The following is a 26220-nucleotide window of genomic DNA, read 5'->3' as shown; positions in this document are numbered from 1 at the left end:
GTTAATCCCTTGCTTAGTAGGTGCTGGGTTTTTCAAGACCTGCTAATATATTGGCACATATTATGTACACCATAGTAACAGTCAAGCAGAAACTGCCAAGTTAAAAAACAAGTGTGCAGCACCCATTACTGTTATTTGAATACCACCCCTCTGACATTCCCCTTTTTTCTTATTTTACTACAGAGCTCCCTGTGGTAAAGTAATAGCTGGAAATTCAACATAACTTTTAAAAATTACTTATGGGTGGGATAGCTTAAAAGAAACCAATTAAAACAAACTTTTAAGTAAGCTTAAAAATACCAGTTTAGAGAAAAACATATTTATTAACCAGGTTGTTGCACTGGATTAATGTGCCAATAAGCCAATCTGCTAGATAACACCTACACAATGTTTCTTCCATGTTTCAAGAGTTGAAAATAACTGTACAAGGTTAAAGTACAAAAGTACACAAGACGGTGGACACGAAATATCCATGTATGAGTTTACCCCAGCTGCTGCTTTGTTTGAAAAAGTAGAACTTTAACTAAAAATACTGTCCTTCTATAGTTCTGTCAAGTTTAATGGAAGTGGGTATAACCTGATTACAACACTAACACCAGTATCACTGATCTCATATTTACAGAAAATTTGTACTTTTTCAATAAATTAAAGTCAATGCAACACCCATGCAAGCTAGAATGCTAGCTTTTTGGTGAACAAGGACCCAACCTCAGAACGGGAATCATCCACAAAGTCCCAGACTTTAAAATCATGTTTTTTCAAATTGCATCCATTCCTCGCATTGAAGATGTAAACCCCAATCCCATTCCTCTTTGTGTGTGAGTCTGTGATCGTGCCATCTCATACTGTGCATCCAGATTTCTGAATACTTCTTCCTGTTGCTTCAGAGTTTTATAACTTTCTTCATCAACTGAACTACAACCAGCTTCATCCTCACTCTGGAAATTAGAAAGTGATTTATAGAAAAAGGTTAAATCATTATTATAGAACAGTCAAAGCATTAATTATAGCTGTTTTTTTAAGCTTCTACAAGACCTTTTACTTGGCTGTTTGTAGCAGCTGGCAATAATATTATCAATAATATGAATTGTGTGCCAGAGAAGGCATCAAGTGTAATGACACTTAACAAAACTGATTAATTGTAAGTTCCCCTCACCTATGAAAAACATTAATATTGAATTACATTAAACATTTGCTCAGCTTTAAAATAAGCTAGACTCAAATCAACATTTGGCTATTTAAACAGTAAGGTAGAACAATTTAAAATTGGATGCGAAATCCAACAACTGGAACTGTTTTTTCTAATTTACTAGTCTGATCATCACTTCACTCCCAAATAATAAGATGTTTCTTCCTTATTTCTAAATGGATTTTTTTTATTAGTACAAAGAAGGGCTGTTGATTAATAGCAGCTAACTCTCAAATGTAGAAAATATCCAAAAATATTTAAATAATGGTATTCTATTCTTGTTTAATTGTGATTAATTTTTTTAATTGCTTGACAGCCCTAGTACAAAAGAATAATTGAATTAAATTTATATACGTATCTGCAATTACTAAATAGTATGTTTAATAACCCTGTGCAGCTAACTACTAAACTGTGACTATCAAGTTAAGAAATTACAATAGTTTCTGTTCCAAGCCTTCACAGAAAATTTAGTCAGAATCTCCTCAAAGCAAGTTCAAGAACTTCTGCTTCAATTGAGAAATATTTCTCATTTAAATTCACAAACAGCATCTTAATATGAATTCAAATTTTTAATTCTGGAACACCCCAAAATGTGGTTTCGGCTATTTGTAAGCAATTTAAATGGATATAAACACACTCTTAAGGAAGATTAAGATTATAGACCCAAATACAAAGAAATTCAGAACTCCATACCTTAATGCCCATTAGTTTTCTGAATTTGACATTTTGGTCCTTATTTCCAAAATTCAATTTCTCCCATATTTCTGCAGACTGTGATTTATCCTACAAGAGTAGGAAACAATTACACAAATTTAAAAGTTTTTTAGAACACTTCCAATAAAACTACAACTCAAGTAGTAAGACAGAAAGACAGAAAGATGCCTTAAAAAGATTGACACTAAGGGGTCTAGACAATGGCCTACTTTGGTAGTATTATTCTCTATCGCTGTATAGAAGTTCCCAGTTCAAACTTTCAGTCCGGGTCTGGTGTTGTAGGTCAACAAGGGTGGGAGTGCTGTTGAAACACTAGACCCTCATTATAAACTGCTCAGAAGCAACACTTCTTACAACTAAGCAGGAGTTCTGATGAGCTCCAGAAAGGAGGCTGGTTCATGATTATCCTTTCCAGATAATGCTTACTGCTTTGAACATATTGGTGGTGACAGACTGAGTCCCCCTGAACTTCTTCACTGCAGTAGAGCTGATGGGATGTGCTAACACATATAGTTTATCTTTACTATTATACTTTATGGGACACTTGAGGGTTTTTTGGCTGGTAGTGTGTCCTGTTTTGTCCAATAGCACAGTTTGAAGCTTTCGCTGTTTTCAATCTTTTACTCTATAATACAAAAGACATTAAGTAGAAAGTGAAATTTGAAAAATCCAAATCTAAAAAGTAACCTGAACTTGTTTATTAAGGTAATTTGGTGGCAATTAATCTGATATATCACAAACTCTTTATATCAGCATATGATGTCTACAGCCACTAAACACTAACACCAAATCTTTGGCACTGAGAGGTGGAAAGATGAAACTCTACTCAAATCCTGACTTGCTTTCTATAAATTCAACTACCCTCAAAACCCTCCCCTTTTTTTTTTTTTATTAATTCCAAGATCTATATTTCTGTTAATACTATTATAAATCTGACAGCCTAAAACTTAGAAGGATTTAAAGACTACAAATTAGCAATTTTATAGGCACAAAATCATCATGTTAATGTACTGCTTTATACCCGAGACATTGTTTGCTAGGCTGCAGAATTTGCTTACTGTAAGCCTGCAGCGTGTCAGAAAGACAGCTTTCTCAAAATAAATGATCCAACTTTCACAGTGATGGTATGACAGAAATAATGTTATGGGGGTCAAAGCAGGATAACAGGCTGCATAAGCATTATATTTTAATTTTGTCAGAATGTCACTTCATGGAAACCAAGAGCTTTAACTTTTGTTTCTTCAGGCTTAAAACAGACTGTATATCCCAAAGCAGAGGCCATCTTGCAATTGATATTTAGTTGCAACCTTTAAGCAACCCAAGAAATTTATTTTAAAATTTAATTATGCCTTATAGCTATCTGGGTTCTTATATGGTCCCTATCACTGTAACATCTGACATTCAAAGACTAGGTCATTTCTTACTTCCTACACTCCAAATTTAATGTTGTGCTGTTGCTAACAGAGATCGTCAGTGTCAACAAGCAATTTCATTCTTCTTAGTTTAATCTTGTCACACAGAAAGCAACATTAAGATGTTTTCAACTAAAAGTAGACAGAAGAGAATTACCCCTTCTTTTTTCCCTTGCCAGAGCATTTTCCGCTTTTTCTCCTGCTCAGCAAACTTCATTGGGTTCACTGCTGCTGGGTTATAATAGCTAGGTACTGCTATTCCAGTCTCTGCCAGTGCTTTTGCTTGTAGTGCTGCCATTTGAGCTGCCATAGCTATTTGAGGAGTTACTTGTGTTCCTGATGCCAGAAGAGCAGCAACATTGATGACAGAACCCCCAGTGGCAGCAGCTGCTGAAGAGAAAAAAGTGTTGGAGGGGAAGGGGGGAGGAGGGAACGAAAGTCAATGTTAAAGTTTTGAATAAACTTTCAACACGAGGAATACCCTGTTAGAGCAACACTCCAATATAATTTTAGTAGTTGTTTTCTACCTTGCATTATTAGAAAATGGAAATAGGTATACCGAGTTCACAAATTTGTTTCTGAACCAATAGCCAAAAAAGTAGAACTGCACATCCTTCATCACTTTTAAGCAATGAACAACTAAAAGCCAGAAGATAGTGACTCATACTTTTTGGAATAAGTATAATATGTAATATAGTACTTGACTGGAATACCATATGGGAAACTAGAGCTCTATTCTTAAATACAATTCTCTCATGTCCTCAGCCAACAGGGGCTCAAGAATGTTCTGGGGTGCTTTTTCAGGCATTGGGTGTGGGACGTGTTCTCCCTCCTAACAATTAACGTGCAGAGTTCTTGTTATCAAGTCATCCTCAGGATGGTGATTGTAGTGCTGGGCACTGATAGGAACAATAAAAACTCCAACAGGAAGTTTTCAAACATTTTCTCATGCAATAGAACACCATATGTTTCAAGATACCATAATTCGCTACTGAACAAGGAAAAAACGGTTACTGGTATTTCAGCTGGATCTGCAGAACTATTTAAGTCTAAGATCTTACGAAGCTACATCCTATTTTTCCTCCCATTACTGTTCTGTACGTATACTTTAGTTAAAAAAAAATTTTTTTTTACCAGCAACGATTTCCTGTTGTTTCTGTTTTTCAACCATTTCTTTTTCTCGCTGTTCTTGCAATTTCTTTGCTCTTTCCAATCTACAAGTGATTTACATAATAAAAAAGTAATTTAAACACATTAATGCGCAAAAGATTAGCAATATTGGTCAGCTTCCACACAAATGTCTATTATTTATTTAAGTAAAGTCAGAATGCACATGAATTTTACCATTATTTACACAGAAATCTTGATGCTGAAAAGGGGAAACTAAATTGTAAACATTTAAAAACAAACAAAAAAAAAGCTTACAGAGAATAGTAAATAGATGCTTAGCAGTAAGGAAAACTAAGTAAAATGCAACACCACACATATGCACCAGTAGTGAACTGGTGGTCTTGATCCAGTCCTAAGTGGGTTTGCTGTTCAAATTCCAAAAGCCACCACAACTGGCATTAACTGGCTGATTCCTCCAGATCAGACACTTACATCTGGCAAAGTACTGTAAAGAATCTTGTACTGTCACTATCTGCACTGTCCTTATTAGGTAGGGAAAGTATTTCAGTCTGTAGTATGTCAGGTTTTTTTTAAATGAAATTGAGTACCTTCTGGCTAATGCTTCTTGTGCATCCATTGCTGTGTTTCGCCCCCTAAAAGGTGGTGGACTTGGACTTCGGCTGTGACTCCTGCTGAACTTTCGAGGTTTTTCAATTCTCTTCTTTCTTTCTCTGTGACCATATTAATAAAAAGATACATTAGTCACTGAAATAAATCCACATGTATTTTAATATTCCACAAGTAATTTAACATTAAAATCCTTCAACTGCTTTCCAGGGACACAGTGGAGGATTAAAATGTGGGAAGCACAATTACAAATATAAAACAATACATCGGGAGGAGGGGGGAGAGTGAATAAATGAAAATACCAGAGGACATAGTTCTGTAATAGGGAATGTTAGAACACTCAATTCTAAGAATTGAAGTTCCTCCTTATTCATCTTTGACTAAAATCTACAATTTAGAGTTCTTACACACTATGAAATTCAAAATTTTAAATATGACATAACAGATGGCCATGGGAGCCTTCCTTTTTCAACTAATACCTTAAGATTACCAGAGCCACACAAAGTAATGCTGTAAAATTCAATAAAGTGATTGGGGAAGAGTTCTATGCTCCACCCAACACTAACAGGTGGATATCTGTCCTAAAAATATTGTTTTTGATGGGGAAAAGTTTGAAGGAGTAATTTACAATAATCTAATAATTTTATGAACAGTTCACCATTATGTCAAATACTAGATATTACTACATCTTAAAATGAAGTAGGAAAAAAAACCTTGATAAAAAAGGTCAAAAAGCAAGTTTAGCTCTGAAAAATGCATAGCCCTCTATAGGAGGAATGTTTTTACATACATAGGAAAAATACTGGTCTTGGTACAAGAATAATAAATCGGCAAGATTTCAAAATTGCTAACAGAGACCCAAGATTGGGTAATCACCTATCACCCGTTGCTTTGAAGATGCTGTGTTCTGACTGGATGATTTAAAACCCTAATAGACTTTCCTTCTGAATCTCTAGACATAAATGAGGAAAATAACTGCATAGATATTGTTTGGCAAGTAGTCCTGCTAAAACTAAGAGCTGTAAAATTAAGATTAAGTTAGAAGAGCACCTTGAACCCAGGAATTCAGAAGCTCATACTAATACCACTGAAAGGGAACACTGCTTATTTGGAATTTCATCCAGTGCAGAGAACTCTGAAGCATGGATTTTCTGAAGGCTAGTAAACTGATAAGAAACTAATTTCAATTATAGAATATCTGGGCACTAAAGAAAAATATTAGAAACTGGACACCAATTTGTCCAATAAGTCTCTTCCTCCCTAGCAGTATAATTCCTGATATAAAGTATGATCACTTGGTTGACCGTAAAAATATATTGCTGCTATCCAATAGCTGCTCAGACACAATGATGTGAAGCACAACTACCACCAATCCTCTCATCCAACATCACTGATCACTCAATTACAAGATATCAAAGATTTTTCGATTGCAAGGCTTTCGACAAGAGGAACAATACAACCACCATATCTTAAATTTCTGAAAGTGCTTGACAAAACAGCAAATTGCAAGAGACAACACCCCACGTGGCTCTTACATAATACCACAGAGGGAAAGTATTTTAAGATGTACAGTGACCGAAGCTTTTGCAATTTGACATTTGATGAAGCATAAATACAAGCTGTGATAAGGAATATGGCTGGCTGGAGACAGAGCAGCTATTTTAAATATTCTGCTCCTTTTTTTCGAAGCTGCATTGACTGCAAACAATTTGCAGTGAACTAACTACCACAGTAAAGTTACAAAAAAGCTCAGTTTTCATTAAAAACCTGATGGAGGACAAAAGAGGTCAGCTTACTCCTTCATTAGAAGAGATCACAGTCAAAATATTGACTCAGGCACTGTGAAACTCGGCACAGAATTGCATCGTTCATCAGAATTGACTTAATCCACAACATGAGTTTCAGAGACACCTGCATACCTGTCATAGCGCCAATTATCAGGGATTGATCCATCATGTGCCCAACCAAGGCATCAAGAAAATTTAAGAATTTTAATGTCTGTATCTGAGCATTTTAGTTTAGAGTTGAAAAATGGTTGCTGTATGCTTCATGCACCCCATTCAGCTCTGAATCTGAGCAAGACAATAGCAGAACTGCTAGAAAGTTATAAATACCAAAGACAAAGAGACTTCAGACTGATCTAAGTGCCAATAAAGAAAGCTCACTTGGAAAACAGACTGGGGAGTTTCTTGGAAACGGTCACCAGTAACTCAGGCTTTGACAACTATAAATGCTGCGCTGTATCATGGTGAATGCAGTGTTTCATGAGTAGGCGGCTTCATTTTGTGGTGAAAGTATAAGTATATTTTGTTGGAGCTCAGTCCGGTGGTTTTACCTCAAAAGACTTTAACTGAGCTCAGATGTGATACGAAGGCCCAGCTGCTGCTAGAAAAAGCACAAGAGTCGTGTGACCCACATACACTTTACTTCAAATATTAATGATTCATTTTTCCACTATTTTGATTAGGTCTGAATACAGCAATCACGAAAAAAGTGGATTACTGTCATAATTGATTGCAAACCAACATACTGCATATTTTTGGTTGGCAAGGTCATGACTAAACTGAAAGCCCTTTATTTTTCCTGCACACTTGCTGCTCAATTTCAGTTATTTTTGAATTCAGTTCCTGAAGAGGAAGCAAGAACACATGCATGGGAGTGCACATAGGATCATTAAAATATACGAAAGACAGTTTTTAAATGATACTGAATTGTTTTTATGTTAAATATATGCAGTCTATAGTTTTAGAACTCTAAAGAGAACTGACACATTCCATTCTCCATATTCCCCTCCCCACCTGCCCCCCCCCCCAAAAAACAGTTTAAAATCCTACATTAAATATCAGTAGGAGCATGTTCATTAAGTCACATACGTCCCCTCAGCTGTCTTCTGAGAAGTGCATGTTGAAAGAATGTATCTTTGTGAGAAAAACCATACTACTGAATTCTGTCGCTGATCAGATTAAGTTTGCTGAATATTTCACAAGTGTCGTTGTAATATTACACCAGAACCCCGATCTTCATAGTGAGACACTAAACTGATCTAATGCTAAATAGTCACTAGAGATTTCCAAACTAAAGCCATTACTTGAAATATTTGGATTATGTTATAAGGATGGGCATTTGAATATTTCAGAGGATCTCAGAGGGCTCCGAGGGTGTATCACTTTCACATCTAGGATTCACATGTTTGTTACCCAAGTTTGTTGAACATAATAAGTATCTACCACCTGTTTTGGATCAGTTAGCATATTAAAAACACTCCTAAGAATACAAGTGCACTATCTCGATACAAGATTAAAAAAACCCAAAGAACCACAAAAGGCTCCAGATCTGTCAAACAAAGCTGTGGAGTCAAGCGCACCAGATATACTGAGGGTCAGTATCTTTGATAGCTAGTATTTTCAAGGTGGGTAGCTCCCCTTTCCTGAAGTGTGTTTTACAGAGAAGGACCATCTGGAAACAAGATGCAGATACAGTAAAGTTATTTTTAACAAGCACTTTGGCAATCTCACCACTCTAGTAACATCAAACAACAGATTTTGTTGCCTCTTTAATTGTGCACTGTTCTTTTTCGAGAACTTTATACTCCAAGTCGATTAAACTGAAAGTGTGCCATGAACAGGTTAGACTGAAATATAAAATGAGCTTGACAAGAAATAATTCGGTCAAAAATAGTTTAAATGGAATTACACATCTGTCTTTCAGTAACAAATTATACTTTGTATTCTGTATCACCATCCCAGGATCTCAAAAGTGGTTTACAAGTTATTCTCAATAGCTCTCTACTTCAGTAATTCCATTTTATAGCCATGGGAGCTGAAGTCTAAAATCATCATGCAATTTCTCCAAGGACACAGAGCAAGACTGGGGCAGAGATGGGAACAGAAGCCATAACTTTGGACTCTTAGTTCTGCACTTTTAACAAAGCCATTTGTCCTCTCATTCTGTGGGTTGAAATCATTTTTCAAAATCCTATAATCTATACTGTCTCAGATAATAGGGTCCACCCAACATTCTTTAATTTGTGGGGTCCCAAGACATTTTTTAAGTTATACCATGGAGTCATTCTACTAAAAAAAAGGTGAGAACCCAACTCTTAGATGGTAAGCTCTTTGGGGCATTTGTACAGTCACAAGCACAATGGAGCCTCTATATATTAATGCAATAGAAAGCTATTTCCATTAATTATGCCATTTCAGTTAATCTGAATAGATTTTAAAACATGCTACATTTGAGTGGTGACAAAGTCTCTGTGGTCCAGTAACAGCATTTACACAAATCACAAATTAAGAACATAATACTTACCGGCTTCTGCTCCGAGTCCTACTTCTGCTTCTACTTCTATGTCTGTGTCTAGATTTTGATCTAGAACGAGATCTTATACGGCGTTTTCTCTCTCTGCTTCGGGACCGTGACTTTTTTCTATCCCGGCTTCTACTACGATGACGCCTGAAACATACATTCCAGTAATAAAGTTAATAAATTGTTCAAGGTAAGTGAGGGGTATGAAAGAGGAAACAAACAAAAAGACTACCACTATAAGAAAGCCATTAGTTCATTAAGCATTGTTACTCATTAATACTGATACACAATATATTAGTGCCGTAACCAAACAACATGAAAAGAGCATTCCAATGCAAGGGTCCTAATTTGCAGAGCTAACTTGAGTTTCTTATCTAAGACAGTAGAACTCTAATACCTTAAAGGAAACTCTTCACTTAAGAGGTACGGACTTTAAAGGCAATACACAGAAAAAGGAAAAGTAACAGTCTGTCGGTAGTAGGAGAAAATGTACTGTCATTGGTGCTAAGGGATTAAATATTTATGCAATATACATTCATTGCATAAATTAATATGCATATGTTGGATTAATTTTAGACACTATCTATATCAAGCCTTAAAGAGGCTCAATAACTTTATCATCAACTCAGGACAAAAAAATCTGGATCAGCATTAAATGCATTGCATAATAAAAGCGGAATCTTTGCTACTTTAGAGTTACCAAACGATTTCTTGCAGAATGTTTTTTTTTTTTTAAACCCAGAGTTAGACACAATTCAGTTCTATATAGGAACTCTAATAAAACTCCAAAGCACCCAATTTTTGTCAAGCACTTGAAGGAGAAAAAATATGATTATTCAATGATCATTTATAGAGAACTTACCTTTCACGGGACCTGGATCTTGAATGACTTTTGCCTCTTGATGATTTCCTTTCTTTGCGTTTGTGTCTGTCCTCACCGTTTTCCGATGAATTTAGGCTCTCTCTTCCCTTGTCAGAAGAGTGTTCTTTGTCATTGTGGTCATCAGATCTGTGTTTCTTAGAGGACTTTTCTTTGGACTCGTGTCTTCTTGCCTGTTTTAAGAAGAAGTTGGTTCTTTCAGGAAGATAGTGCAACAAAAAGAGTTAGTATGGTATCAGAAGATAAAAATGATATGTTGTGATGCAACATTAGTAACCTTAGGAGTGTGGCTCAGTCAAGAGTGATGGCTATTTTACTTAATACCATCATCTATCCAATGTTGCAAATACAGACTATCATTTCCCCCACCATCTATCTTACGTATTTCTAAAGCACCCATCAGAGTACAGCAGAACCCCACTTATCCAATCTAACTGGGACCAGGGCCAAATTAAATAATCCAAAGAATGGGAAAGTGCAAGGCAGCACCATCTTGCGGCCACATGAGAGACCACCCACTTCCGGACTTGTGCACATTGGTTGTTTGCTTAATACGGAAGGACAGATAACAGAGGGGCCGATAAAAGGGGTTCTACTATATTATTACACTGTCTTCTTACATGACAGTTCAAAGCATTACAATGAAAACGGTGTTCATTCTCAGTTACTGGTTACTCCATCTATAATGGAGCAACGTTAAAAACCTAACACACTTCTGTCTCTACCAGTGTCTGAGCATGTATATAAACACATACATACATATTTATAAATAAAATATATTTCAAATTTGTTTAGAGACATACCATGTACACAAGCACATTTGTAAACCCATAAACAGCTTCAGACATATGTATGACAACTTTTTATTTGAAGTTTAACAAATTCTTCTACCCATGATTAAATAAGTACTGATGACTTAAAAATTAAGGTATTTAAAAAATTAAAGTTAATTTTGAAGCCTCACACTTTAGTTTAAAATGGAGATATCCTGCACTGCAATTTTTTTCTGCATTGCCTCTTTTTAAAGCACGCTCCTCTTCCTTCTATAGCTGCAGTGCCAAAAGTACTTTGGCAAGGTCAGTTCTGATTTTTAACAGTGTTTTCATTGGAGACTAAACGATGCAAACAATTTTCTTCTTAATATATCCAACTTATTTACTAGTTGTTTCCAATACAAAATACTGTAGACCATTTAAGTTGTTTTAGAAAAAGGATTCTAAAAATCAAACTATAATCATCATATAGCAGTATCAGTGCAAATCCTATGTTTTTGAAATACTGTCATTTACAGGTTCAGCTAAGTCTGCTCTAAAGTAATACTGAACATTTAAATATCCTTTCCCCCAACTACCTATTTATCACTTAAAATAGTCACGTCTGGAACAGACTTGTCATAATTAGATAATACCAACAATAAGCTTTTAAGATGTTTTCACCCAAATCCTTTAAACTAAACTTTTGCTGGTAAATTTCAAATTTTAGACATGTACTAGAGCCTTCATTTCAAACATTTTTAACAAACTGGAAATATTTTGGCTATTTTTAGTCTATTATTATAGTTTTAACTCATAAAATAACTATAATATATGGAAATATAGTTGAGTTAAACAGAAGTCTATTTTTAGATGTCAGCTACTTAATACTATTCACATCCATGAATACAATACATTTTGACTTATATATTCAAAAACAGCTACTGATGGTTTTTAGTCTTTAGTCTGTGCCCATTAAGCAACTTTAAGAACCTCAATTCCCAGCAAAAACAATCTGAAAGCTAAGATATACCATGAGACACTATCCAGGTAACCTATTCATGAAAAACCTGCTAATCATTTAAATCAACCTGCAAGATGTAAGAGCTTCACTGGGACCTAATAGTATAGTAAAACACTGGAATTTTTTTTTATAAGTGAAGAAACACTTTCTGAACATTAAGTGTAATGAGAATTTTTTTTTTAATTTCAGTCTTCTAGACATACACTCAGTAATAAACACCATTACATCCCATAACCGATTTAAGATATTTTTAAGGGAAATATGAGTTTGAATGACTAATAGTTACCTTATCATGAAGTAGGCTTATAATTTTGCTATCTGAGTCTGGAGCGTCTTCAGTTCAGTCTCTTCGCGCATTAGCACGCTGAGTATGATTTATTATAGAAATGTTATCATGTGATCTAAACAATATAGTCAATTTCACAAAAACTCCTAAATTAATTTTTACAGAGCTTCCATTGGGATGGGGGAAAGGGAAAGTTCCTGTCCCACAATAAAATTTTAGGAGTTCCCCATCTACCCAGCCTATTACTGCCCCACGTGACAGCCTCCCTCCTGGCTACTTCTGCTGCTCCTTGTTTGCTCCTTTCACCTCTTCTCTGGTGGGTAAGCCAGTTATCTCCAATGTACCATTGCTACTGCCTCTTCTCGTTCCCCTTGCCTTCGATTTTTAAAGAAGCCCTCTATGAGCTCTTTGCTGTCACAGCAATACTTCCAGCTGACTCTTGCTGAGATTGCTACATATGTAATGCTGCAGCATTCCTTAAAATTCGAAGTTGCAATCATCAGAGTTTAGTCCGTGGTTTTTTTTGTTTGTTTGTTTGTTTGTTTTTTTAAGAAATATCTTGAGGTAGATGGGTATTCAACATTGAGACCCCTGAGCAGGGGTCAGGCATCAGAAGGTGTAAGGCTTCTGGTTAATGGAAGCTCTGTGAGATAGTCACCAAGAACACCAATTCTACTTCTCCATACGAAATTTTAATTTGGCTGTTTCCACAAAAAAATTTAAGTTACCAGTTTCTGAATGCAATTTTGCTATAAACTATTACCTTCTTGTCAAAATGATGGCTTCAATCATGCTTCACTATGATAGGTACTCCATACCCATTTACGTTTTTGAGTTTCCAATGTTTTTTTTGTACTTACCATAAAGTCATTTATATATAGTTTTACACACACGCACATGACTACAAAATACTGTTAAAGATGTATTGTACAATTACCTAAGCACTACAAAGTGTTAATTACCTCTTTGCTTCTGCTCCGGCTTCTGTGTTTTCTTCCTTCGTTATCTGAAGAAGAAAATATTTGTTATTTATCAAGTAAATATGAACTTTCTTGTCAAGTTATTAGTTTATACTCATGTAAGTTACATTTAGCTTTTCTACCCCAGAGTCAATAATAAAGGTTTAAGAATAGTTTTTAATTTTTCTTAAAGACTCCTTATCTATGTCAGAAACCATATTAGAACAGAGAATTTTTTTTAATGACCATATATATACACACTCATTCATTGGCCCGTTCCTTTATAAGCCGATCCCCCAAGATGGTTAGGTAAAAATAGCAAAAACTGTATGACGCTTTCATAAGCTGACCCTGTATTTCAAGTGTTGGCAAACTTTGGCTCCTGGCCATCAGGGTAAGCCGCTGGAACTTCATGCGGCTCCCATTGGCTGGGAATAGTGAACCGCACCCACAGGGAGCTGAAGGGCTCCATGCCTGCAGACGCTCCAAGTACACAAAACGACAATGTATTAGATGTTCAATTCAATGACTCCAGAGAGTTTAAAATCATCAAATTTTGGTGTAGACCCATTTATAAGCTGACTCTTGCTCTCTGATGCATCACTTTTTTTACCAAAAATATCTGGCTTATGAACGAGTATATACGGTAATTTCTTTTCACCATTTATGCTATTTACTTTTGCCTGACTAGTTTGTTTCATACTCACCTCCTGCTCATCTAGAACATAATTGTTCTATTTAGGATATAAACCGTGGAGTGAAGTATCTTAATCCAAACACATCTAACAGAAAACCTGATGTGTAAGTTTTCTAAGTCTTATGTGTTGCCAAGAAAAATATCCATTAGATTTTGGAAAAATATTCAATTTTTATTTTCAGCACATGAATCATTTAAAAAAGTTAGTAAGTCTCAGTATAAAGTATTTCAAAAACAGTTTAAGACTCAAAATTAGTAGAGTTCCAAACTTTCAGCTTCTCAATCTTAAGCCACCAGCACCAGACTTCTGAGAGCAACTTTTTCCAAAGCTATATTTTAAAAACAGAGATTTAAGTTCTGCAAGTGTGCATGTTTCTACTTTACAGTATTTTTAAATATTGTATTCTACTATCAGAAATTAAGTTCAGGCAGATATGACTAATATGTCAGTTTTCGTCAAAAGGACTTGCACAGTAACACAGCCAGGATGAAATTTACGTATTTTGGCTGGTAGTGAATCCACAGGAATCAAGAATTTTGTTCTCTATCAGAGATAATTTATAACTTGCTTCATTAACTTATCTGCACATTACCCAGACAGAAAATACGTTATCTCCAGAACTTCCTGAGCCAGGATCAAGTTTATACACTATGACAAGATTTAACAATCTGTCATAATAAATACCTATACAGGTAAAGCAACATCACTTTGAGATTGACCATACCTGACTTCCGTTTTCTTTCCCTTGATCGTGAACGCGATCTTGAGTAATGATGTTTTGAGGTTCTAGGAGAATTAGATGCATCTGACTGTTCCTTTTTCTTCTCTCTCTCTGGGGATGATTTTTCTGGGGCTATTCCATCTCGTTCTGTATCACTACCCTACATGGGCAGATAAAAATATTTAAAACTTAAGATCAAAGATTTTTTTCTTTTTAAATTCAAAGAGAAGATAATGAGATACACTAGCACATAAAGCTGCTCTTTTCACCTTGGATCTTATTTAAAGTGTTCAGCTAAATCAGACATCTTTTAATAGAACATTCTAGGATGACTTGATTTTCTATCAAGTGAATGTTATGGATACATAATCATTTTGTCTTAATGTCTGTGTACTAAAATGACAGTTGCTTCCTGCACCGTTATCAAGACATGCTGCATCCAGTCTAGTGTGAACAGAATTACTAAGAGTGTCACCCAAACCCAGCTTAACCATAAAAGAACAACACTCTTAAAGAAGGATATTGGACTTGCATAAAGTTTTTTTTTTTTTAAACTTGTAGTGTAAAATTGCCACCTTCTGAATTGTTTGGTACACATTTAATTTTTGTACCATTTAAAGCTCACATTGTATTTCTCTAAATTATGTTATTTAGCTGTGCATCCTAATGCTGCTTTTATAAATTCATATCACTAAGGTTACTTCTGGTGTACAATGCTGTACAGACAGGCCAGATTATATCATGAATCAGGGCACAGAGCTAAATCATGGTGCTCTAAGCATCAAAGTCTGCAGTGCAGAATTGGCCTAGAAGAGACATGAAATTAAAATATATATTTACAGAGCTCCAAGCTACTAAGTGTTAAACATTGGTCAGACATATAGAAGTGCTATTATTAAAATATCATTCCGCGTGAAATGTGTGTTTGTAAGAATCGTAGGGATCCACACACATTGCGTCTCAATGATTTCTGTAACAAATCTGCTCAGTTTGCAAGAACATGCTTTCTCCACTCTTCCCCAGTTTTGTTGTCAGCTCCACAAACACACCTTGGTATCTGACATTTAAGACGAATTCTTTTCATTTCATGCATCACCAGACATTCTACAAAGCCAGATTATGCTTTTGTTTGCACCGATGCACTCTCACTGATTTCTGAGATTCTGAACAGGTGAAATCAAGGCACAATCAAACCTGTGGAGGGACCCAGTGGCAGAGATTTCACTGAGGGCATAATTTGGCCTGAAGAATGCATTACTGGTGACATGAGGGACAGAATCCAGTTTGACTAAGCCCAGATGAGTTTGTATGGCTGACAGAAAAGCCATGCTTTTACTGGCAAACTGAGCAAAACAGATGTAGAAATCAGTTAGACAGTAAATATGGAACACTACCTTGATTTTTAAAAAAAAAAAAAAAACAGCATCAATTTCAAGATAGAACCAGATTTTAACAGGGAAGATTTAAAAATCTAATGATTTAAAGGGCGAGAAGGAAAGGGAGAAAATCAAGGAAAGAGATTTAAATTCTTTTTTCCCCTCCACTGTAAATTATAGTAAGATTTTCTTTTTTTAAAATAAACCTATTTGAAATGAAATCTGAATTCAATAAAAAATGTGTCAAGGCCTAAATTCATTATTTTCTCATACAACAGGGGTTCTCAAACAGGGAGTCATGAGGTTACTACATGGGGAGTTGCAAGCTATCAGCCTCCACCCCAAACCCTGCTTTTCCTCCAGCATTTGTAATAGTGTTAAATATATAAAAATGTGTTTTTTAATTTATAAGGGGGGGGGTCACACTCAGAAGCTTGCTATATGAAAGGGGTCACCAGTACAAAAGTTTGAGAACCACTGTCTTACAACATTTAAATAAAAAAATTAGTCTGCTAAATACATGAGCCTCTATCAAAAACTATGAATTAAAGGCTATTTTTCTATACGAAGAAAGAATCGGGAAAAACATTTTACTTTTGAAGTCAAGCTTTTTAAATATGGCACAATAGGTCAGCCTAAATAATTTAGGTTTCAGAGTAGCAGCTGTGTTCCGCAAAAAGAACAGGAGTACATCCGATGCATCCGAAGAAGTGGGCTGTACTCCACGAAAGCTTATGCTTAAATAAATTTGCAAGTCTCTAAGGTGCCACAAGTATTCCTGTTCTTTTTGTAAATAATTTAGGAGACTGTGTCATTTTCAAGAGACTTAAACAAGACTAGGAACATAAGATCCAATCATTAGGCAGATCTGAAAATTTTCCCAGAAGGACCTGAAATAATCTGTTTAATTCACTAATTAATTCCTCTGTTTAATAAATCATTTAGTTGTAAATGTGAAACATGCTTTGATAAGAAGTTTATGTATCCAAAACATAAAAGGTTTTGTTGATTACAATTTATTTTGATACGCTGTTGTATGTATTTAATTAAATTCCAGTCACCCTCCTACTGCAGCTTGACACAAATCATAATTAAAAGGTTTATTATTTAGTAAATAAGCAATGTATCAGTCACCATTTTCTAACATACTAAAATGTAAAATTAATAATAATCTGAAAATATTAAGCTATGTAATTGCTTAAACAGATGTATACAGTTATAAGGTACCCTGCTAGGTTGTAAAAAGATGTACCAAATCTAGTATAAAAGATCTATTTTGTTGTAAATCAACATGTTTTAGTGGTTATATCAACCAATCTTTAGAAAATAAAGGAAGCACAAATGGAAAAGTTTATTAGAATCCAGGTTTTGCACTTGTGATTTAAATCATTATTTAAATTGCCTTAATTTAAATCAATGCACCCTGCTACTTTAGTTATTCTTCTGATTATTCAGATAAAAACAATGCTACAGTAAAAGCTCTTTTATCTAGCACTTCACCAACCAGCAAGCTCTATAAACCAGCATTTCTGATCTGCACTGAAAGTTCAGTTGGTGCGAAGCCTGGGGGCTGTGGGAGGGACTGCAGGGCCTGCTCTGCAAGGGAGTTTGGGTCCAGCAGGGGGCTTGGGGCAGGGAGGTAGGAGGGGTTTGGGGTGCCGCTCACCTCCAGCTGCTTGCCATAAGCAGCTCCCTGTCCCTGCTGTTGCTGGCGGAGGTGCAACCAGGCAGCTCTGCTGCCTCCGTGGCTCCCAGCCCATTGGACCGGGCAGCACATGCAGACAGAGACAGTGTGCCTGCTTGCAGAGTCGCTTGTCCGCACCTCTGCACGGAGCAGCAGGGGCAGGGAGACGCCAGAAGTGAGTGCCCCACCCCATCCGGCACCACAAAACCCCTCCCAGAGCCTGTGCCCGCAGCCCCTCACTCGCACTCTAAACCTCTTCCTCTGAGTTAATCGGCATTTTTAATTTACCAGCAGCCCCCATTCCCTCAGCATGTCAGTTAAAAAAAAACTTTTACTGGACATAGTGTACTAATGGTGGGCTTTTTCATCTGTGACATTACACGGTCCTTTCACATCTCCTCAATATTCACAATTCACATGCTTTAGCCCACCCACTCCATGTTGTTCAGGCAGCTAATCTTTTTTTACTGCTCCCTTCCTTCCACACCAGCATCTTTGCAAAATTCTACTCAAACACTCGCCTGGGGTGAGAAAGCAAGCAAACAATTATTTTTCTATTATCAGGATAATAACACGTACCTCTCATATAGCATTTATTATAAACGTGTAGAACACAAAAATGTATTTTGGATACAAAGTGTCCTCCACTTATAAATCTTGAAAAATCAAAAGAAGTTAAAGCACATAATTTTGAAGATATATAGCATCCTCCACTTATGTATCCAAAATAAATGTTCGTGTATTAATCTTTTCAAAATTTGATATTTAGAGAGTCTGGTTTTAGATTGCTAATATACTTAAATTAAACAGTTAGTCCCCAGATTGAGTATCTTGGCTTTTGGTTGTCTAGTCATATTTAACTCTAAAGTTCCCCGCCCACAGGAAACCATGGTAGACCTTTAGATAATGGAGCATAAACAACTCCACATTTGTCATTCCATCAATCCTTGGCATTCCAAAGCTCTCTAACTAGTTTCTCATACTTTTTAGAGAGAGGGAGTCTTTCAGAGTACTGTTGGTACAGTGATCATGTGGGATATTTGCAGATGTCCACAACTAATGAGTTTCACAGGATGATTTATATTACGGTGACAAAATTTCTGACATGTTTTATTTTCAGCAACTGAACCAGTGTCTTATTTCTTTAACTGGAGTATATTTTTAAGAAGTATTTTAAAAAGCTGACATTAAATTTTAAACCCATTTTCTTTGGAGAATAGAGATGAGGGGCTGAAGTACCAGCCAAACAATAAAAAATTTTTTAACAACTGTCTTTTTTGCTGTCCACATACCATGCCCAGCAGAAAATACAGTGGAACCTCAGAGTTTCAAACACCAGAGTTATCCATTGACCCATCAGCCACACACCTCATTTGGAACCAGGAGGACACAATCAGGCAGCAGCAGAAACCAAAAAAAAGTTCCGTTAAACGTAAACTACTAAAACAAAGGGAAAGCAGAATTTTTTTTTAAGTTTCAAAGCTGTATTAAGTCAATTTCCAGTTGTAAACTTTTGAAAGAATAACCATAACATTTTGTTCAGAGTTATGAACATTTCAGAGTTATGAAGAACCTCCATTTCAGAGACGTTCATGACTCTGAGGTTCTACTGCAAGCCTATTACAACACTGTTCTCCAGTTCAAAAAAGACTTATTATTCATGTCCAAAATTACTCGTCCACTACTCAGCAAAGTAAGGACACTTCTACACTACACAGAAAGGCCTAAATTCTGCAGAAACATAGGTACAGGCTTAACTTCATGTATGTAACCCATGGACCTCTTAATTCCAACAGGCAAAGGGTTACAGAAGTGTCATGAGTCTGGTGCATACATTAAGTTCACTAAAGAATATAATCTGAGGTCTCAAATGAAAGCTGCTGTCACACTGGTCTGTGAACCGCAGACACAGACACTATGTAAGGAGCTATGTTTTTAAAGTCAGTATCAAGGTATTAATCACTAGCAAAGGAGAAAAACAGGTTTTCCTCCAGACAGGAGGTAAGAACTCTCTCTCTCTGGATGTAGATTAAGCAGTATAAACTAACACAAGAGATATCCATTTACATACAAAGTTAATGTTAATAAAGTGATGTGAAATCAACAGGGAAGTAGCACACAGTAAAAACAAGCCAAGGGTGGTTTTTCTGTATATGAGCAAAGACAATGAAGCAATGATGACATTCCCTCATCCCGCACCTAGAAAGTAAAGGGACAGTGCATTTACATTCATGAAAACAGTACCTCAGCCAACCTTGGCTGAAAATGCTACAGAGAACTTTAGGTAAGATAAAGTTCCTTAGATAGGAGATTAACCTGGTAGTTAAATGTAGTCTCTAGAAAGCGTGTTATATTGTTTTATATACAGAGTATTTGCTTCCAATATTCTTTCTTACCTTGAATCTTTGATAATAAATATATTCTTGTTTTCAATGTAAACATATCTAAGGGGTTAATGTTAAGCAAAGTCTTGATCCTAAGTTGAATTTTACAAGCTGGGGTGTTCTGTTCCCTTAGGAATAGGAGATCTGGTAATTCTGTGTGAAACCTGTGTCAGGGGCAGGCTATCACAGGGGAACACTTCAGAGGCACTGTGTACAGGGATTGTTAAACTGCAAGGCAAAGTAAGGGCTGGGATGGTCAAAACAAGTGGTTAACAGATTGCTGCATATTAGGAAGCTGACACCAAGTTAAGTACAAGCAAGACTGCCTCAAGCTTGCTCCAGCCAGTGACAAGGTAATGCCTATTTCTGGGTACCCTGAGAACCATCACAAAGCGGTGCTGGGGTCAATAGCAGACCTAAGGTTTCAGAGTAGCAGTGTTAGTCTGTATCCACAAAAAGAACAGGAGTACTTGTGGCACCTTAGAGACCAACAAATTGATTAGACTCTTCCTGTTGGTATGCATACTTCCACCTTTTCATGTTTTCTGTATGTATAAATATGTCCTGTCTCTGTGTTCCATTGTATGCATCTGAAGAAGTGGGCTGTAGCTCACAAAAGCTTACGCTGAAATAAATTTGTTAGTCTCTAAGGTGTCACAAGTAGATCTGCTAAAAGAACAGGAGTAAGATTCTCTCTACTCCCATAGTTATTTGACATTAATTTCCTTCCTATATGTGACAGACTAAATAATTCACATAATCTGACACGTATCAAATATAAAATAACAATTTTATAAATGCAAAATGAAAGTTATGTTTGACTGACATCCTAAAATTTTACAAACACGAATTTTTAACCGGGAATAAAGTACAAGATTAAAACCGCAAGTTTAACCAATAATTTACCAAAAAAGGGAAAACCCCCTTCTCTTAGAGTCGCATATATAAAAGAGAAAGGGCGATAAAGAAGTCTAACTATAGCAAGGGAATCTCCCATTAAAACTTCCAATCGGGACAGCTTCTGAGTGCATTTAATGCTGCGTGTTGGAAGATAGTTTCAGATATTAAATCAATTCCCAAACATGGAGAAAGGTATAAAGGGGCGGGGAACAAGAAGGATCCGCCGGAACGTGAGCTATGGAGAGTCTGGACTCCAAGGCGCCCTTTCCCCCTTCGCAGCAGCACCCACCCCTCGGGGACAGCAATTAGCTAAGCCCAAAGCTGACGTCCCAAGACTTTCTCGCAAAACCAGGGGCGGGGAGGGGGGGCAGGGGGGAAGGAACTTCTGGAAAAAGAGTGAAGGTGGCAAGAAGCCTCCCCTCCCCCACACTCAAGCCTATTATGGCGCCGGCAAGGGGAGGAGGTGGACGCCATTTTGTCTACGCGCGTACCCGGTTCCCCGACTCAGATCCTCCCGTTCCTCTCGCTTCCCCGCTCCTTAAAATACCCCATGATGAAGAGCACCTACCGCCATACTCGAGTGCTGCGGGTTTCGCTCCCCTCACAGGCTCCTCAGAGGAACCCAGCCTCCCTCGGCGGCTGCGGGCGGCTCTAGAGCTCACCGACTGAAGGAGCAAACCCCGCCCGCTTGCTCCAGCGCCCCCTATCGGGTACCCGGATGTAACAATGGCCGAGGGAGGATGACCGCAGTGCATTCTGGGGATGAAGGCGGAACTTGTTACCTTAGCAACGGCAGCGAAGGGCCCAGCCTAATGGGCGGGAACGCAATAGGCACTCTAGTTAGTTCGTCGGGCGCGCCTTTGCCTTTGACCCTTACTGCATCCTGTAGCTGTTCCCGCCAATTTGAATCTCAGATTGTGATACAGCTACCGTAGCAGAGCTTTATGCCTCATGCCCAGCTCGCTACCTCACTCCTGTGACTGAGGTGAGAGAGACCTTTATACAGTGCCTCTGGGCTGAGCCGTTGCTACTGGATGCCAAGGTGAGGTAATGTTGGGGGGAGGTGTGGTATTGATAAAACACCCCTGAGTGGGGAGGAGGTTGATAAGGCACTCCGGGGGGGTCATGCAAACAAGGTACTGAGGAGGGGGGGGGAATCCTTGGCCTGAGCTGAAGCTTATGCAAAGTGTACTGTTGTCAACCTCAAAAGGTTCACAAATCAAAGTCAGATCCCCTAAAATTATGAGATTGGTCCTACCCTAATGGATTTCTTTTAGAGATTATGTTGAGGCTTTGTCATAATTTTTGGACAACACTCCCATGTTTGTGTGGTCGTGCATGTTGTCAATGCTCCTCTCGCTTATTAAGGTTATTCTGGCCCCTGTTGCTGGAGCTCTCCGTCCACATCTGCCCCATCCCTGCCTAACAATTATTTCCACCCCCCACTCATCAGTTCTGCACCCAGCCTCCTCTAGGGCTCTTCATCCACCTCTCCCAGGCTCAGCAGGGCAGTTGGTCTTCCAGGACTAAGGAGCGGCTTTTTGGCTCCTCTACCCCCTCAAATGCTGGCTGTTGCATGGAGGATAGGGTGAGCTGTTTCTTCTTTCCTTTTCTCAGAATGATGTAGGCTTAGCTCCCCCTGCATGGAAAGAGCTCTGCCTGGCTCCTGGAGTGCTGCTGGTGTGTGATTTCAGTCACCCTGGCTGGGCATGGTATGGGCCATAAAGGATTAGAGTAAAGACCCACTAAGCACCATCAAAAAAGTGCCTCAGGCTAACATCCAAGGAATTACTAAGCCAGCTGTTCATCACTTGGCTCAATGTGGGGTGAAGTGTATTTCAGGTTTGAAATATGAACAGAGGGTGAAAGTAACTTACAGGACTTACCAGTACTGCAGGAGTCCTGAGGGGGTGTGGCATCAACTGAAAGAGGCAGGGCCTCTCAAGATTTAAAAGCCTGGGGGCACTGACTGTGGTTGGGAGCCCCAGAGCCTTTAGATCAAGCCAGGGCTCCCAGCTGCAGAAGTGGCTGGGAGTCTCCAGGGCAAATTAAAGGGCCCAGGGCTCCAGCCACTGATGGAGCTCCAGACCCTTTAAATCCCAGCCTCAGCCCAGCTGCCGGAGCTGCGGGGGGATTTAAAGGGCTCAGGGCTCCCTGCAGCAGTGGGGAGCTCCGAGCCCTTTAAATCCTGGCCCCAGCCTGAGTGCTGAACTGCAGGTGGGATTTAAAGGGCTTGGAGCTCACGGCGAGGAGGCAAGAACCCTTTAAATCCCCGCCACGGAAGCTCGTGCGGTCCGGCATGGAATATTGGCTCTTGCCAGTACGCCGTACCAGCTTACTTTCACCCCTGTTTATGAAGATACCCTTAGAGTGCTGAAGGTGTTGGAGAATGTGATCTATGATGCTGACCCATAAGCTCTGAGCATGCCAAGCAAGAGACCACATTGACTGTGGATGTGGTTTATGTTCTGAAGCGCCAGGGTTGTACTCTTTACAATCACTGAGTCAACAAGATAACACAAAGGCTGCCTCCTGGCGAAGCTCTGATTCACTGTTTTCCCCCTGCCTTACTACCTGGGGAAGAGCAGCCAATTAAGTAGGTTTCAGGGCAACTGCACCTATATTCTTCCTCTGTGGTCCAGCAAGGTCACATACTTTTGACACCAGCCATCACCTGTCTTGAGTAGATACGTTGCTCAGAAGGGGCAGAGAGGCAAGTATTTCCAGGCTAAACAGTTCCCTGTCTGTACTGTATTATTCCCCAAAAGACAGACTGCCTAAGCAGGCCTTCTTTGCTTCTCTCCTCAGAAATGGCAGACAATGTAATTGCCAACAGTTACAATTTGCTACATAGTTCTTTCTTAGCAAGCACTCATTCTTAACATAAAAGCATTACAGAATACATTAAGAGGCTGTCATAAACAGATGGTTAAGGGTTAATGTCTCTCTTACCTGTAAAGGGTTAAGCAGCTCAGTAAACCTGGCTGACACCTGACCAGAGGACCAATGGGGGGACAAGATACTTTCAAATCTTGGTGGAGGGAAGTCTTTGTGTTTTTTGTTTTGTTCGTTGTTCGCTCTTGGGGCTAAGAGGGACCAGACGTGCAACCAGATCTTTCTCCAATCTTTCTGAAGTAGTCTCTCATGTTCAAAATAGTAAGTACTAGCCAGAAAAGGCGGAGTAGTCTTATGTTTGTTTTCTTAACTTGCAAATGTGTATTTTGCTGGAAGGATATTTTACCTCTGTTTGCCGTAACTTGTATCTTAGGCTAGGGGGGAGGGAGTCCCTCTAGTCTATATAAGCTGAAGACCCTGTAAACATTTCCCATCTTAATTTTACAGAGATAATTTTTACTTTTTCCTTTCTTTCATTAAAAGTTTTTTCTTTTTTTAAGAACCTGATTGATTTTTTCCCCTTGTTTAAGACCCAAGGGGATTGGGTCTGAACTCACCAGGGAGTGGTGGGGGGAAAGGAAGGGCGGAAGGTTAATTTCCTCTCTGTTTTTAGATCCAAGGAGTTGGATCAGTGTCTCTCTCAGGGTAACCCAGGGAGGGGAAAGTCTAGGAGGGGGAAAGGAGGGGGAATGGTTTATTTCTCTTTGTTTTAAGACCCAAGGGGTTTGGGTCTTGGGTTCCCCAGGAAAGGTTTTGGGGGACGGAGTGTACCAGACACTGGAATTTCTGATTGGTGGCAGTGCTATCAGATCTAAGCTAGGAATTAAGCTTAGAAGGGTACATGCAGGTCCCCACTTTCTGGACGCTAAAGTTCAAAGTGGGAAAAATATCTTGACAGAGCCAATAAAACAGGGGTCCCCAACGCAGTGCCCGTGGGCACTCAAAGGGTCATCTTAATGTGCCCGTGTCCTGGCCCCCAGGAGAGCACCCGCCGAAATGCCGCAGCAGTATTTTGGCAGGGACGCCTCTCGATGCTGCTGCTTGCTGTCGACAAGTGACGTCATCAAGAGGCGTCACCCCAAATTTCGGCAAGGACGCCTCTCAATGATGCCGCTTGTCGATGGCAAGTGACATCATCGAGAAGCGTCGCCACTGAAATTCAGCAGCATTTCGGCGGGTGCTTCAGCTGGCGCCCACCAGCCAAAAAGGTTGGGGACCAGTGCAATAAAAGAACCTACACATACAACAATAAACTTACCAGGGAATCACCCCTCACTCCAGCAGGGGCTCTGGTTGATAATTAGTCCTTAAAACCCCATATGGGTTTTCTCTTGTTTAATCAGAGCCTCTGTGGGCCAAAGGCCTTACAAACCTTCCCTAAGGATTGGGCTCCGCTTGGACCAGAGGTTCTGTCTGTTTGCTGGATCAAAAAGACGACCTTGAATCACTTTTAACACAAGGTATATAACCAAAAATTCTTTGTTGGTCCCTAGAACATCTAGTTTGACTAGTACAGGAGTAGGCAACCTATGGCACGCATGCCTAAGGCGGCACACGAGCTGATTTTCAGTGGCACTCACACTGCCTGGTCCTGGCCACCGGTCCGGGAGGATCTGCATTTTAATTTAATTTTAAGTGAAGCTTCTTAAACATTACATACAACAATAGTTTAGTTAATATTATTAATTTATAGAAAGATACCTTCTAAAAACGTTAAAATGTATTACTGGCACGTGAAACCTTAAATCAGAGTGAATAAATGAAGACTCAGCACACCACTTCTGAAAGGTTGCCGACCCCTGATTTAGGTGTTGGAATTAATATTTGGGAAGATTAATATGGGAAATTATCAAACACCAGTTTAATCAGAGCAGCCTTTGGATTTAATACAAGAATTTGAACATCCCCTAAAAGCCCAGATAATTAATTTACTACATCTGAACACTGACAAAACGAGTATTTGATCAATATACTTAAAAACAGACCCACCTTGGTTGGTTCCAACATGGGCAGGAGGGTTTTGACAATGAACCCTGTAAGAGCTGACTTTAATACTCTTTAACAAACAAGTAATGCCATTACCAATTCACCCTTATTTCCAGTCTTAATTCAAATAAAATTTACAACATTCTTTCCTCCCAAGGCCTTTCCTCCATCTCTTCCCCTCCTTCCTGCTACCCAACAGCCTTTTTGTTCAACCTGTCACATAGGAGAACACTGGTATGTGGGGTGGGAAGGTCCATGCTGGCTCATTAAGAGGTTTTGTTTTGTTTTGTTTTTTTTAATTTAAAACTATCTGCAGTC

At 38.5% G+C, this 26220-nt stretch overlaps 2 protein-coding genes across 8 annotated transcripts in view; one reads left to right on the top strand and one right to left on the bottom strand.

Moving 5' to 3' along the window:
* Window positions 1–303: 303 nt before the first annotated feature.
* On the bottom strand, window positions 304–21741 carry RSRC2 (arginine and serine rich coiled-coil 2). 5 transcript variants are annotated; one of them, XM_032800505.2, is made up of 10 exons: window positions 21590–21741; window positions 14681–14837; window positions 13262–13305; window positions 10220–10432; window positions 9361–9504; window positions 5034–5156; window positions 4450–4529; window positions 3473–3705; window positions 1883–1972; window positions 304–938 (listed from the first exon to the last, which is right to left on the bottom strand). In XM_032800505.2, exons 2-10 carry the CDS (start codon window positions 14759–14761, stop codon window positions 759–761), a joined length of 1188 nt encoding a protein of 395 aa, XP_032656396.1. In that variant the 5' UTR covers window positions 14762–14837; window positions 21590–21741; the 3' UTR covers window positions 304–758. The 5 variants fall into 5 exon arrangements, with proteins under 5 accessions (XP_032656396.1, XP_074916053.1, XP_032656394.1 ...); XM_075059952.1 differs by having other exon boundaries at window positions 3473–3702; XM_032800503.2 differs by having other exon boundaries at window positions 10220–10410.
* A 178-nt stretch (window positions 21742–21919) lies between these two features.
* Window positions 21920–26220, top strand: part of KNTC1 (kinetochore associated 1) — a 73859-nt gene continuing 69558 nt past the window's right edge. For all 3 annotated transcript variants that reach the window (XM_032800615.2, XM_032800616.2, XM_032800617.2), the window contains exon 1: window positions 21920–22068. The gene's annotated coding sequence lies outside the window, so the exon portion shown is untranslated. The remainder of the gene's footprint in view (window positions 22069–26220) is intronic.

Source organism: Chelonoidis abingdonii, chromosome 22 (genome assembly GCF_003597395.2).
Source record: "Chelonoidis abingdonii isolate Lonesome George chromosome 22, CheloAbing_2.0, whole genome shotgun sequence".
Lineage (NCBI taxonomy): Eukaryota > Metazoa > Chordata > Testudines > Testudinidae > Chelonoidis > Chelonoidis abingdonii.
Note: the sequence above shows the minus strand (reverse complement) of the source record. Positions and strands in the feature narration are given on the sequence as shown.